The sequence below is a fragment of the Eucyclogobius newberryi genome, unplaced genomic scaffold (assembly GCF_026437365.1).
Source record: "Eucyclogobius newberryi isolate DKJ021-1_F unplaced genomic scaffold, fEucNew1.0.hap1 SCAF_20, whole genome shotgun sequence".
NCBI classification, from domain to species: Eukaryota; Metazoa; Chordata; class Actinopteri; order Gobiiformes; family Gobiidae; genus Eucyclogobius; species Eucyclogobius newberryi.
The window spans coordinates 15,265,708-15,278,525 of NW_027315835.1; the positions used below are offsets into that span (position 1 = coordinate 15,265,708).

Consider the following 12,818-nt stretch of genomic DNA (forward strand, 5'->3'; position numbering starts at 1 on the left):
AAGATCATCAGCTCAAATACTTCAGAGGTCCAGAAGAGAAGGACCGGCCCCTCGGAGGCATTGACCTATCACAGTACGGCAGCTTGTTAGTTGAACACATTTTTGTTAGTATTATTTTTTAAATCTAAACTTTTTCTTTTCATGCAAGCATTTCACTTCTTAAAGTGAGTCCCCAAAGCCACCCAAAGTGGCCTGGGGTCCAGAAAAGCTTCAAGTGTTCCCCGTCCTGTGTGTTGTACCTCCGCGCAGCAGATCGGGACTACTTTTTAATCGGGGAAAACAGGTAAAACGTCCAAGGATAAATCGTATTAAAAAAAACACATATGACACACAAAACACATGTGATTTTAAACATAATTTGTTGGGAAAATTAGGATTAACCACAGAATATCACAAAGCAGGCTAAATAAAGGGGTTAGAGAAATGGTCATCTCTGATATCTGATTTGATATCGAAGCCTGATTTAAAGATGTTCATTCAAGTTTAAATAGAATATGATGGACATAACATTTTGAATGAAGGCAAAATTGCGGCTTTTGGTTTTATTGGACAAATAATTACAGAAATGTTGATCCCACAATAGTTTTTACATATTTTACCACAAGAAAGAGAAACTCAGAAACCACAGAAACTACCTAACATTAGCACTCTGGAAAGACTTAGATGTGATGTTGCTTTCTGGATTAATAAACCAATTTAGTTTGGCCTTTCTATTGCAGTGCTTTAAATTATTCCCTATTATCACTATTTCCAGTTCCTATTTTGCTCGGGGGATTGGATTTTGAATGAAATATATGAGACGTGATGTAGAAGTCTGAAAATGGCATCCTTTAATCCGTTTTGTGTTTGTCGTCAGTAATGAAGTGGACGGCTGGTTCAGTGACATATATCGAGCCCTCCAGAACAAACCACACAAGTTTCTCAATTCAGGGGTTGGTTTTTACTCTTACATCCAACAGTTATCAACAAGCACATCTAATAACTTCCTTGTATCATGTTTTCAGGAAATGTCAAATGGACAACACATTGAGGTACGTCAGTGGGTCGTACATTTTTATGTTGTCAGCGTCAAAACAAGGCTCCAAAAATGTTAATCCGTGTTTTAACAGGTTATTACAAATCCTGTGCTGAGGAAAAAGGGTACAACCCCTGTGAATGTGAATGAACAGGTTAGTTCAATCTGCAGTCTTGTTATTCCACTGTACATGACATCATTAACTAAAGTATTTGACTTTTTCACATAAAGGTGGGTTAATGATTTATTTCTTATATTTATTTCTTTTAGCCTTCAATGAAATATCGTTCCATGTCTGACCCGGCCTCTCTCACAAAAGAAGACTTGATTCTAAGATCAAAGGTACGCTGTGTAAATAAATGTATAATAATGACAGCTACAGAAAGTGCACATCGGAGGTAACTGGCTCCTGTCATTGGATGGCAGGTGGAAGATTCCACCAAAAGACCGGCATCAGAGCCTGTGCAGCCTCTATATGACTACCCAAGGCGCTACAATACACAGTCATTAGTAAGCAAAGAATGATGCATCAAAATTACTAGTATCAGAAAATACAGATACATATATCCAATATTTGTCTCGCTGATAGGACCAATAACTGATAGTTGCATTGGAAATAATTGAAAAATAATGTACTTTTTTATAACCTACAGTCACCTATTGAGCTGTATTGTTCTTCTTTTTTCTTTATAAATAGAACTAATCTGTAGATCAGTCCAATATAATGGACTGCTCTACCTCCAGTGCCATTATTAGCGCAAATCAATGGCCTTTCTATTAAAATAAATTAAGATAAGAAAATTGAGAATGATTTTTAATTTCAACATAATCTAACTACTACTTTATGTAAATTGTCTTTTTTCCTCTGTTTCTTTCCATAAGGCACAAGATGATGATGAGAATGAAGGACAGTGAGTATTACTCTTTGTATGTGTTCTGTAACATGCATCATTTACTGTAATGTCATGTGTTTGACATAGTTATGAGAGTATGGCGATGAACAGAAGTGAAGAAGGCTCCCAGGCACTGTAAGTTTAGTCAAATCAACATATTATTGAATTGTAAATCACATCTGTTACTGCTGGGATCTGTTCACAGGGATAAAGAAGTAGAAGCAGCTACAAGCACATTGACCCGGTCCATGAATGTGACTTTTGACCGGCTCAGGACCCAGTTTTCTCCGTGCAGTGAGGAGACGAATAAGGACAGGTACGTCATTCATTCTGTGGGTATTCCTGAGTCCGTACAGTGTGTATCGTGTGGCCTAAATACAAATAAACCTGGCAGCCTTGTTCATCCACAATAGCAAGGGCCTGAACCCTAAATATTTCACTGTTGACACTTGACCAGTTAAAGACAAAGAAGTTCCAGTTCGACAAGTTAAGGCTGGAGAAACTAGAACTGATAATGAATTCTGTTTGTTTTTTATTATTTGTGTTTTAAAGTACAAAGGTAAGGGTTCACACTAAAATAAATTGGTACTTTATGTTTTAAGTATTTAAAATATACTTAAAATGTTAAAAACAAATAGCCAAGAAGGTAAGCATGTACAACTCCTAGAATTGTCTGCAATTGTCATTAATTGACTGAAGCAGTTTTTCTTTTTCTTTTTTTTTTCCAAAAAGGGGTCACTGCTGTGTTTCTGCTCCTAGAAGCTGCTTTTCGTTCATTATTCTCTTAAGTTGCTCTTAAATTAAATCCCTCTTACCCATCCGTAGTGATTTGGAACTTATTTGCTTCTCTTGTGTCCCATTAGTGAGAGATTTAGGAAAGTCCCTGGACAGGTTTTTGTGTAACACTTGGTGGCGGTGTTGTTTTTATAGCCTTGAGTTTGAAGTCTCATATGACATGACATCAATCAAAGGCCTCTCACATGAGGCCAAATCTGTTGTGTTATCTGCTCGTTTCACTCCTCGAAGCAGCCGACAGGTCCAGATGGAGCTTTTGTCTTATTTACAGGGTGTAGTGTTTTTAAATAGCTTGATTATTGACAGTTGCACTCAAACTGGGCATTACATTATAACAATCATCATTATAGGTTTGCATTATGGAGTCAGAGCCACGTAAATGTTGTACGGCTCCAGTGTTTCCCACCGGTTTATACTCTAACTACAAAGCCACAAGCAACCCATATTTGAATAATTTTATTTAAGACAATTTATTATTTTTTATTTAAATATAAATGTCGCTTATTCCCTCTGCTGACGAAAAATTGACTACAGATTAGACATAGTTTATTTTATATGTTAACACAACACACACAATATGTGCTAGGTTTTCTGGAACGTTACATTGACTTACAACTTATTTGGAGCATTCCTAAGAACAGTTTGCACGCACACACACAAACACATACAGTGTGTCAAGCCATTTCACAATTTAAAAACAATAACTCATCAAGGAAATTAATTTCCTGGAGATGGATCTTAACCATGATTACTACTTCTCCTAACCTTAACCTGAGTTTACCCATTTCTAACTATGTTGTTGACCTAAAAAACGTTACACTTGAGTAACTCCAGACTTTAATTGTGTCAGGGCGCGCACACGGACGTTATCGGACTTTAGCACCAGCTCCAGTGACAACGAGGCCATGTCGCCAGGAGCCATGTCACAGGGGGCCATGTCGCCAGGAGCCATGTCACAGGGGGCCATGTCGCCAGGAGCCATGTCACAGGGGGCCATGTCGCCAGGAGCCATGTCACAGGGGGCCATGTCGCCAGTGGAAATGTGGGAGAAACAAAGACCACTAGATAGACAATGCTCTATAGAATGGTAAGAACATGTCTCTGTGCTTCCTCACCATAATGTTCAAAGCTGCTTTGTAATGGCTGCAGCATGCGTCAGTGAAATCAATCATGGAGGAATGTAGTAACCATGCTGACATCTTCCTGGGCTGGACTGACTGGTTTATGAGACACACACACCTAGAAGCAAAGAAAAATAAATACAAAAAAAAGAACCTGATAATCACAGAATTTGTCTTGATCAAGCTAAATAAAACTTGCTTAGTTTACCTTATTATTGCAGCCCATTCGCTTCACAAACCAGTGTTGCATTTTTTAACAGTCTCAAGATTCACTACAAACTAGCTTTCTGTTCTTATGTTCCACCTTGAAGCCTTGACCCCATCAACCCACACGAGAGGGATATTCAAGTCAAACAGGCAGATTTGAAAAAGCACCTGAAACTAGCTGAGGTGGACGAGACGCCCAGGTGTGTATGTCTTTGGCTTTAGTTCAAATGCATGAAGGTGTTTATGACATAAATCAAACACACAACCTGATCATGTTTAAGGCAACGTGAGTAGTGTTACTTTTGCTTATGCCAAACGTTTGGTTGCCTAGAAACAGACATGTGGTGTGTCAACTGTGTAAGAATGATGAACAGTGATCAGGCACACTCCGACGGCTGTCAATACAATAAAATAGAAAATAAGATGTGTTTTTCACAGTGTGTCCAGCTGGATGGGCCAGCCAGCCTGTCTCTTTCTCAAAGGGGACCAGATTTTGGCTTTAAATGACTTGCACATCAACAACATTGAGGATTACACCATGTTGATCAATAAGTCACTCAAGAATGAGGTATCTTCTTCGATCATATCTCATATAAATGATATATATCATATATGTATAATATTATAATGTGACCATAGGTGAAACTCACCATCCTGCGTCTGCCTGGAGGTCATGTGCTCCAAGCTTCCAACTCTGCACCATCTCTACAGAACTGAACTGGATGATACAATGTACTTTCATTCCAAAAGGCAACAGTAAACCATACTGGAGCCCACAATATTTTCTCTGTACAACATATCAAATCCTGTACCATAAAAATGCAAGTCCTCAGTCAGAATATCTTTTGTAAAGTTAAAGTGAATGCATCTTATTTCAAGCCTGTTTCTGCTTCACTACACAATGAAACACAGATACAGCAGCAGTGCCAAAGATGTCAGCAGCAGCTGATTAGACCCCAGTTTGTTCAGTTGTTAAATCTGTGATGAAATCTGTCAAGATGAAGGAGAAACACCTTGTGGCTCTGAGCAAACTAGAGAATTACTGTAAATGGAGGACTTCCAGTATTTTCAAGCATGTCGGTGTCATCCCTAATTCCTCCAGGAGAGTTCCATTGTAGAAAAAGATTCAGTTGAAGTCATCTGGACTGGAACCAAAAAACATGGATGACTCCAGATGACTTCAACTGAATCTTTCTATTTCCAAGCGTCAACCTCACTATTATTTATTAGGCAGTAGTGAGTAAACTCCAATGGGACGATCTGTGACCACCCCGTTTAAATAAAATATGTAAATAAATATTTATTGAATGATTAACACAGATAATGATCTTGATAATTAGAACTAAGTTCCCAAGTGTACATGGTCCACTATCAACTGAATGTGTTTTCCGTTTCCAGCTAATTACTTGTACATATGTGCTTTAATAGTATTAAAATACTTCACTAATTATATCCAACAGTGTTCATGCTCTTCTGTGGAAGACCTCTTTATTCAGGGCTGGCATTTACAGTTTGGACAAAAGAACAATTGTGAAAAATGCCTCTTAAAAATACACATACATTTTTAATATTAAAACATTTATTTTCATCATCATTAAAATTATAAAAACAAGCAATTTTACAGTTTAAAGACAATGTAATATAGACTTAACTTCTAGAATAACATTTTAAATGGATGTTGTTGAATACTGTATATGATAAGTCATTTTCATCAACCATAAAAGTGAATATTATTTTACATAATTGTACTATTACTTCTGTGATTTTTACAGGTGCAAAGTATATTCAGCAGGATCAAAGTGCAGTTCAGAGTTTGGCCCTGCTCGTTTCTTTCAGCCATTCACTAAAACACTTCTCCATATTCTTCCTGGTTTCCCACCGGCCGTTGTTCACTGTGGGAATGATCTTTAACGGCTTCAGCCACTGCACGAAGCGCTTCAACTCCAGAAAACTGCTGTGCTCACTGTATGGAATCCCTGTTGACACAAAAATGTACAAGAGCATGTCAGGTGTTTTTTTTATATTGGTTATGGTCATTTGAATTCATAGTATTTATTCAAGAAGTTTGGTCATCTTAATTTTACTGGAGAAAGATAACGGCAACATATGGCTTGAACTAACAATGAGTAAACTCCCACAGGCCTCAGTCAGGAGAAAATATATCCTTGTACATGGTCAAAGCAGATAATGTTTTGGGGCCAGATGGCAGACGCTGCTGATAGAACTCCACTTTTCTGCTAATTTAACAGAATGGCACTAATGACAGTCATTTTATTTTCAAGTTAAATGCATTGTGTCCTGAAGGGGCAGTGTTGTGTTCTAATGACCAAACGCAGGATTGTGTCTCATTTACCCGATACAAAGTGATGTCCATCTGCCCCAGCAGTAAATCTAGATGAACAGTCTATTCTGACATTGTTCAGCCTCCGAAACCACTGCAGTTAATAATACAGTTAATAATATTAAAAATCAAATTATCTAATGACGTTTTAAAATAAATGTTTTATTGCTCATCAAACTTTCCTATAAGTGATCTGTTTCTTCTGTATCTACAATCTACCTGCGTTGCATCAATGAAATTTCCCCATGTGGGACAATAAAGGATGATCTTATCTTTAATTTGATTTATAATAGACTACAAGCCTAAAGCTGACATGAGATGTTCTGATCAGGACATCACACACTGGACTCCGACCTTCCTCTGAAAGAAAACTTGAAAGCAGCGATGCGATTGGCTGATTGACATTACATAACATTTACGTCCCCCTCGTTGCTCTAAACAGCAGAAAAGTTAGGTGTTTCTAAAGTGAACTCTCAACGCCACGGTCAGCTCAGCGCTTTTCTATTTAGTCAGAATAGTCGTCAGACATTAGACTGTTCTCCCGCAATGTAAAAGCTTTCCTCACGACACGCTGAAATCTGCCACACGGTGATGCGCAGGCAGCCAACATGCGGCGGTCCAGAGGGAGAGAGGGGGGAGAGAGGCGAAGGAAAGACTACGCTAACCCCCAGTTAATTTGAAACAATGTCTTAAAAGCCGCTCATCATGAACACACGGGGAGGCTGCAGTGCTCGTTCTCAGTGAATGAGGGGCTCGTGTTGTTCACCACCGGGGTCTCCCATAAGTAACCTAGGTTTTATAGCGTAAACTCAATGTACGCATTACAATTTATCAAATATGAATAGAGATTCCGTCATCTCTAATTGGTCCACAGCAGTCAGTAAATGCGTGTGGTTTGGAGAGTTCAGACTTTGGAGGAATACATTCTACTGGTGTTTTTGTGTGAAATGGCAATAATTAAAAGTCTGGATTGTTTGTGTAGAGTAAATTAAGAATAAAGGCCATTTTATTTATATTTAATAGAAATTCTAATAGAGAATGTTCAGAGGGAAAAAGATTATTACAATATATATTGTCCCAATGGGAGAGAAGGTTTACTCACCATATATAGAGATGTTTCCATTAACATAGGGCTTAATGTCTTCCACAGACTCCACCTGCTGGCTGAACGTCCAGCCAGTTGGTTTGAAGGCCACCAGCTTGTCATAGTTAGCTGAGAAGCGAGCCAAATGATCTTGCAGTTTCTGTAAACATTGACAGCAGCTAAATTAGTATCCATTTAAGCATTATTGTGAAATTCAAAATACATTAACTTATAATTTAGTCCATTACAACGTAGCTAAAGTTTAAGTGGTAATAATCAGATTTGTAAGGTGATGCGTTTGACCAGTGAGTATATTGTCAAGTCAAAGCTGTTTTGCTCCAATACAGACACTGTAAAAGCAGCTCTTCGGGACAATATCAGACTGATGTGTGCGGTCTGCACCTGTTTGATTATCTTTTGTGACCCCTTTTCAAAGAACAAATTATAAATTTTCATTTCATGGCTGTAATCGGGCAACAATCAAGACCCTTTTGATATGGATGCCGTAAATCCTTTCTACACATACCTTAAAGGAAAGTTGCATCATGGGTAATACGTGGACCTGGGCTAATTTCCAGTCTGTGGTTACTCTCCGTTTGACTTCCTCTGACTCCAGACAGCACATTGTGTTGAACTTGTCCCTGGAGAGGCACACTTTAGATCCCAGGACATCTGCAAGAGCTAAAAGCCGGGAACAATATATTGTGAGAGGGTTTAGAATGAAGAATCAAAAATCTATTTCTCCTTTAACTAGAAGATTTCATGTTTATTTTCAAGTTGGAACACACATATTATTATTACCCTTGACCCAGATTTTCAAGTTATTATTTCACCATTATGTGAACCGTCTCAAATACTACACAGAATTTTCTTGCACACAAAAACTTGTTGAATAATTTATAACTGTTCTAGCAATGTTTTAAAATATAGATAGTTAGATAAGTGATTTCTCTTGAGGACCATATTAAATTTGGTTAACATTTGGTCAAAGCCTCCTTATGAGAACATACACATCATAACCAGTATCTTTACAATGCACAGTCTCAGATGACCTTTGAAGAAATGTAAATCTTTTTTCCTCAGATTCTTTTTTTTTTTTACCATATTACCCATAATTATTGACGGATTCTGTTCCTGCTCACCAGATTAGATGCATAAATTACCATGCTATTTTCACAAACACAATTACCTAACCAAACATGCCACTTCTCATCAACTGTCTAATTATCAAAAAGGCTGCTACATTTAATTTATGTTTGCTATAATTAGTCACTGTCATAACAGCAAAGGAAACCCCTAGGGACAGCTTGAGCTAATTTTTCCAAGGTAATAGCAGAAACTTGTACCGTAATTATTAGTTTAAAAATATTATTATGTACAGAATTATTTTTTTTTTAAAACATACCCAGAAAAACCTTCTCCTTCCCCACAGAGTACGAGCCGCACACCACCAGGGTGCGTGGGTTAAGCGTCACCAACTCAGAGGCTGTGTGGACTGCATAGTTTATGACCTCTTCTTGTTTTGGGAAAGTGTACTCTGGGCTGCAATACCTGTTGAAATAAATAAAAGAATATAGTTACTGTTGTGGAGGATATTACATTCACTAATATTATGATAATAGTTTATTTAGTATGCAATATACAAGCTGAACTAAAGACATTACTAACGTTGTGTCCAGGTAGAGAGTCTGTACCCTGCAGCTCAGTAATTCAGGGTAAACCTCCATTGAAGAGTCAGCTCTAAAATCTCCTGTGTGAAGAACCGTCTGACCGTCAGGTAGAAAGAACAGCAGCATCGCAGCACCTGGACAACTGCAGAGGACAGGACCTCATTTCAAATTAGTAAGTCATTAGAGGATGGGTAAACCGAAAGAAATAAGAGTCACACATTTCAGGCATTATGAACAGAACAGAATGAGGACAGAAGAGCTTACTGGTTTGCCTCCAGCAGGATGACCCTGACTCCCTCCACAGTGACCTCTGTGTTCATTGGCAGGATGTGCACATATTGCTCTGGGACCCTCAGTTTACATTTCACCAGGTTCCCAGTTATCTGGGAAGAAACACATTTGTTACCATCTAGTCATAGCTGTCTTTTAAAATGAGAATGTCTATCTTTGTATGTGACACATATTGATTTATGTGACTGACCAAACTTTATCTGGGCTATGACCTACCTAGCACCAAAGTAACCTACCAAGCAGTGACCCAAATGTCTGTTGTAAGTTTCAGACTGAAGATAACCCTTCCGACACAGATTCATCAGAACTTTGTTGACTAGATTTGACCATCAATGTATAAGAGTATACACTATCTATAGTACCGAATACAAAGATCAAAATATAATACACCATGAAGAGCTGTAAAAAAACATGTTACTTATTGTTGCCATGCAGATACATTTTCGTTACTTAAGCATAAGCTAAACAGATGGCATTTTGCATTTGCGTGACATGAATTTCTTCTAGACAAAGTCATCAAAATAGCTATTATCGTCAACAGTACCTAAGGCTTTGGTGAAAACTAATTGGGTCAAAGCATAGACAGCATACATTTTCTATTGTGGAATAATTTTGACATTCATTTGTTGGAACATTTCTGAAGTGCTGATTAAATGAACAATGTTTCTCTAAAAGGTCATGCTTGCTTTTGAGTAACTTGTCATTGCAGCATTTCAGTAAATATAAAAAGGGAAAGGCAGGGACTTACTTTATTACAGTATATAGGAAGTGTCGAGTTTTTATTCAGTCCGCCATAATGGTCCGAGTGGAAATGTGTTAGGAAGTAGGTGGAGATTCCCTCCACAGGCCCATAGCAGAAGGCATCGACCACAAACTTTGTTCCTATGTAAACCAAAAAAACATAAGACAGCGTAAATACATTGATATGCAAACTTAAATTTGCTTTATTATATTTCAGCAACATCTTTCTTACCAGGAATCTTCTTGTAAAATGGACATGAGCGTTTTCTGCCCTCGGTTTCTGCTGTGGTCCTTCTCCATCCTTTGGCTCCAGCTCTTTTGCTTCCTCCTTCAGAGCCGTTTTCTCCTGTAGCCACTCTACTTTGAGAACTTCCTGCTGATGTGGTGGCTTGACTCATCTTCTGTCTGCCTCTCTTTTGTGTTTTTACCTCTTGCTTCTCCCCCTCAGTTAAGGAAGGCTGGGATTCTTGAGCCGGATTTTTTGTCTCTTTGTCCTTGAGTGGTTTAAGTCCGAAAAATACCCCAATATCTGTCTGTTTTAGGCTACAGGATTCAGCACCTTTACTCTGGATCTTCTGGCGTACAATTTTGTCAGATAAAGGCATTTCTGTGTTACCTGACTGAATACTACCGCTTTCACAAAATGGCTTTTCGGAGTTTGAAATGGTGGACCTCAAACGCTCAAGGACAATGCTCTGTGGTGACTGAATACTGTTTTCACTAGAGCCAACACTGGTGGATGATCCGGGCTTTTCCTTTTCACATGTGTAAGTGGCTTTGTTTGGAGTCCCATGATTGCTTTGCTGTGATGAGGTAACTGAAGCCACCTGGGTGTTAAGTGACACGGTCTGCTCCTCTTTATCTAAATTATCGACAAATTCAGCAAATAAATCATCTTCGCTATCACTGAATGCAACAATAGAGTTTTCGTTCTCTCCAGCACCAGGGTCAATACCAAAAAGTGTTTTTCTAGGACCAGCCTGACTCACTTCAACCTCAGCAGGGAGCTCGGAAAGAGGAGAGTAGGATATTTCATCATCAACTTCAGGAGGCGAAAGTGCACTTTTGAGAGTACTATAACAAGCTTGAGTATCGCCTGCGTTTTTGACAGGAGTGGATAAAGTCTCTGCTTTAGTTTCTTGACTAGAGCTGACAGATTTAGCAACTTTAGGAGAAGACCAGCCTTTCTTTTTCTTTAAATCCTGAGGTGCAGGTGAGCGCAGTAGAAGGAGGCCATTGGGAACTTTGGGTGATTTACTGAGATTATTATTAATGGGGGAAGAAGGTAAAGAGTGTATGGGGACATTGTCTTGTGAAGTCTTCAAAGTGGAATTAGCCGCTTGGTCCACATGATTATTTACTGGTCCACTGGGGTAGGTATGTTCTGTAATTTGATTAGTGTCTCTGGTTGATGTCTGAGACAGAACCACAGCTCCAATGGCTCGACTTTGTGCCAGCAGTGTGTGGCTAAAGTTTCTGTAATGGTTGGGAAAGGTAGAGGAGCACAAGAAGCCATCCGGGCACTCTGCAAATAGATTTAGAAAAGACAAAAACATGTGTGTGTGATTTTAAACTTAATCAACAAAGCAATAGATTTTGCAATTAAACAATTAACTGTGCTTTATATATATTAGCGCTGAATTTCTACTTTTGATCGACTAGGCAATGAAAACATAATTTCCCTTTGGCTTAAAATAAAATCACTGTACTATATTAGACTAACTGTGAATGTGTTTTAGTTATGTTAATTTGCGTTTGACAGTGACAAATGCCAATAAACTGTCAGCAAATGTTCAGTCCTGTTTCAACATAGATCTACATTATACCACAAACTATAAAGTGGTCACGTTTAGTAAACAATTGCCCTATTTATAAAGATATTTACCTTTACATGAGTCCCTGCAGATGTCAAGACAGTCAACAACATGCCATCTCTGAGTCTGCACCACCAAAATGGAAAATGGCATCTGACACACAGGACAGTGGTCTCCAGCTGATCCCATCTCACCATTGTTATTACATTTTTGGACATGATTTGAGGTGTTTAACTGTCCATTTTCTTCTTTTATTAAAACGGGCACTGGTTCAGATTTTGCACTTTGAGTTGATATTGCTGTAGTATTTGTATTCACAGGAGATGGAGCAGAGTAAATAGTGTGTCCTCTGGTTGTGCATCTTCTCTTGGCCACTGTTTTGGGGACAAGAGCAGGCGATTCTTGTTTCTTTTTCTTAAGAGGTTTGTAGTCCCAAATGTCATTTTCAGATTCGTCGTTTGTTGACATTTGTGGCCGCTGAAATCGCAATGTCCCGAGTTACTCAACGATCTTCCCCAAACCCTCGTTACAACACAGGACTTCACTATAAAAAACATTCCTGTCGTAAATATCCTTAACAAATGTTAGTCAAGTGGATTGGCAAATGTATCTTCCGCATGGGAGCCTCGGTTATCCACACGACCATGACACAAATTCAGTTAAAAAGAACAAAAGTGAAATAAGTCTTCTTCCACATGTTGTTGACACGTTAGCTTAGCTTTAGCATTTGCCGCCACCGAGATATGAATGGCGTGAATTCAGCTACAGCTACAAAACAGCACTTTCAACAAATTGTTTATTGTTGTTACGTATATTTCTATATTGTTTAAAGCATCACGTGTAGCA

At 38.5% G+C, this 12,818-nt stretch overlaps 2 protein-coding genes across 2 annotated transcripts in view; one reads left to right on the top strand and one right to left on the bottom strand.

The window, feature by feature from the left end:
* LOC140368878 (pleckstrin homology domain-containing family S member 1-like) overlaps positions 1-5,388 on the top strand; it is a 6,959-nt gene extending 1,571 nt beyond the window's left edge. Inside the window, exons 4-16 of the mRNA XM_072456031.1 lie at positions 1-73; positions 149-283; positions 857-932; positions 1,005-1,031; positions 1,110-1,169; positions 1,286-1,357; positions 1,898-1,926; positions 1,996-2,043; positions 2,114-2,224; positions 3,554-3,790; positions 4,136-4,231; positions 4,470-4,599; positions 4,671-5,388. The exon at positions 1-73 is cut by the window's left edge and continues 46 nt beyond it. Of these exons, the coding sequence (XP_072312132.1) occupies positions 1-73; positions 149-283; positions 857-932; positions 1,005-1,031; positions 1,110-1,169; positions 1,286-1,357; positions 1,898-1,926; positions 1,996-2,043; positions 2,114-2,224; positions 3,554-3,790; positions 4,136-4,231; positions 4,470-4,599; positions 4,671-4,748 (1,172 nt within the window). The 3' untranslated portion in view covers positions 4,749-5,388. The remainder of the gene's footprint in view (positions 74-148; positions 284-856; positions 933-1,004; positions 1,032-1,109; positions 1,170-1,285; positions 1,358-1,897; positions 1,927-1,995; positions 2,044-2,113; positions 2,225-3,553; positions 3,791-4,135; positions 4,232-4,469; positions 4,600-4,670) is intronic.
* A 281-nt stretch (positions 5,389-5,669) lies between these two features.
* On the bottom strand, positions 5,670-12,708 carry dclre1a (DNA cross-link repair 1A (PSO2 homolog, S. cerevisiae)). Its single transcript, XM_072455742.1, has 9 exons — positions 12,044-12,708; positions 10,391-11,683; positions 10,166-10,299; positions 9,391-9,509; positions 9,125-9,268; positions 8,862-9,007; positions 7,983-8,137; positions 7,475-7,616; positions 5,670-6,007 (listed from the first exon to the last, which is right to left on the bottom strand). Exons 1-9 carry the CDS (start codon positions 12,438-12,440, stop codon positions 5,838-5,840), a joined length of 2,700 nt encoding a protein of 899 aa, XP_072311843.1. The 5' UTR covers positions 12,441-12,708; the 3' UTR covers positions 5,670-5,837.
* Between the last annotated feature and the right edge of the window lie 110 nt (positions 12,709-12,818).

What these genes read in the sequence shown, in the direction of transcription:
- dclre1a (XM_072455742.1), bottom strand. Translation starts at nt 12,440, where the DNA reads ATGTCAACAAACGACGAATCTGAAAATGACATTTGGGACTACAAACCT. An exon ending in CTGCAGGGACTCATGTAAAG is followed by an intron (nt 11,684 to 12,043) that starts GTAAATATCTTT and finishes ATCTATTTGCAG; the next exon opens with AGTGCCCGGATGGCTTCTTG. An exon ending in ATTTTACAAGAAGATTCCTG is followed by an intron (nt 10,300 to 10,390) that starts GTAAGAAAGATG and finishes TGGTTTACATAG; the next exon opens with GAACAAAGTTTGTGGTCGAT.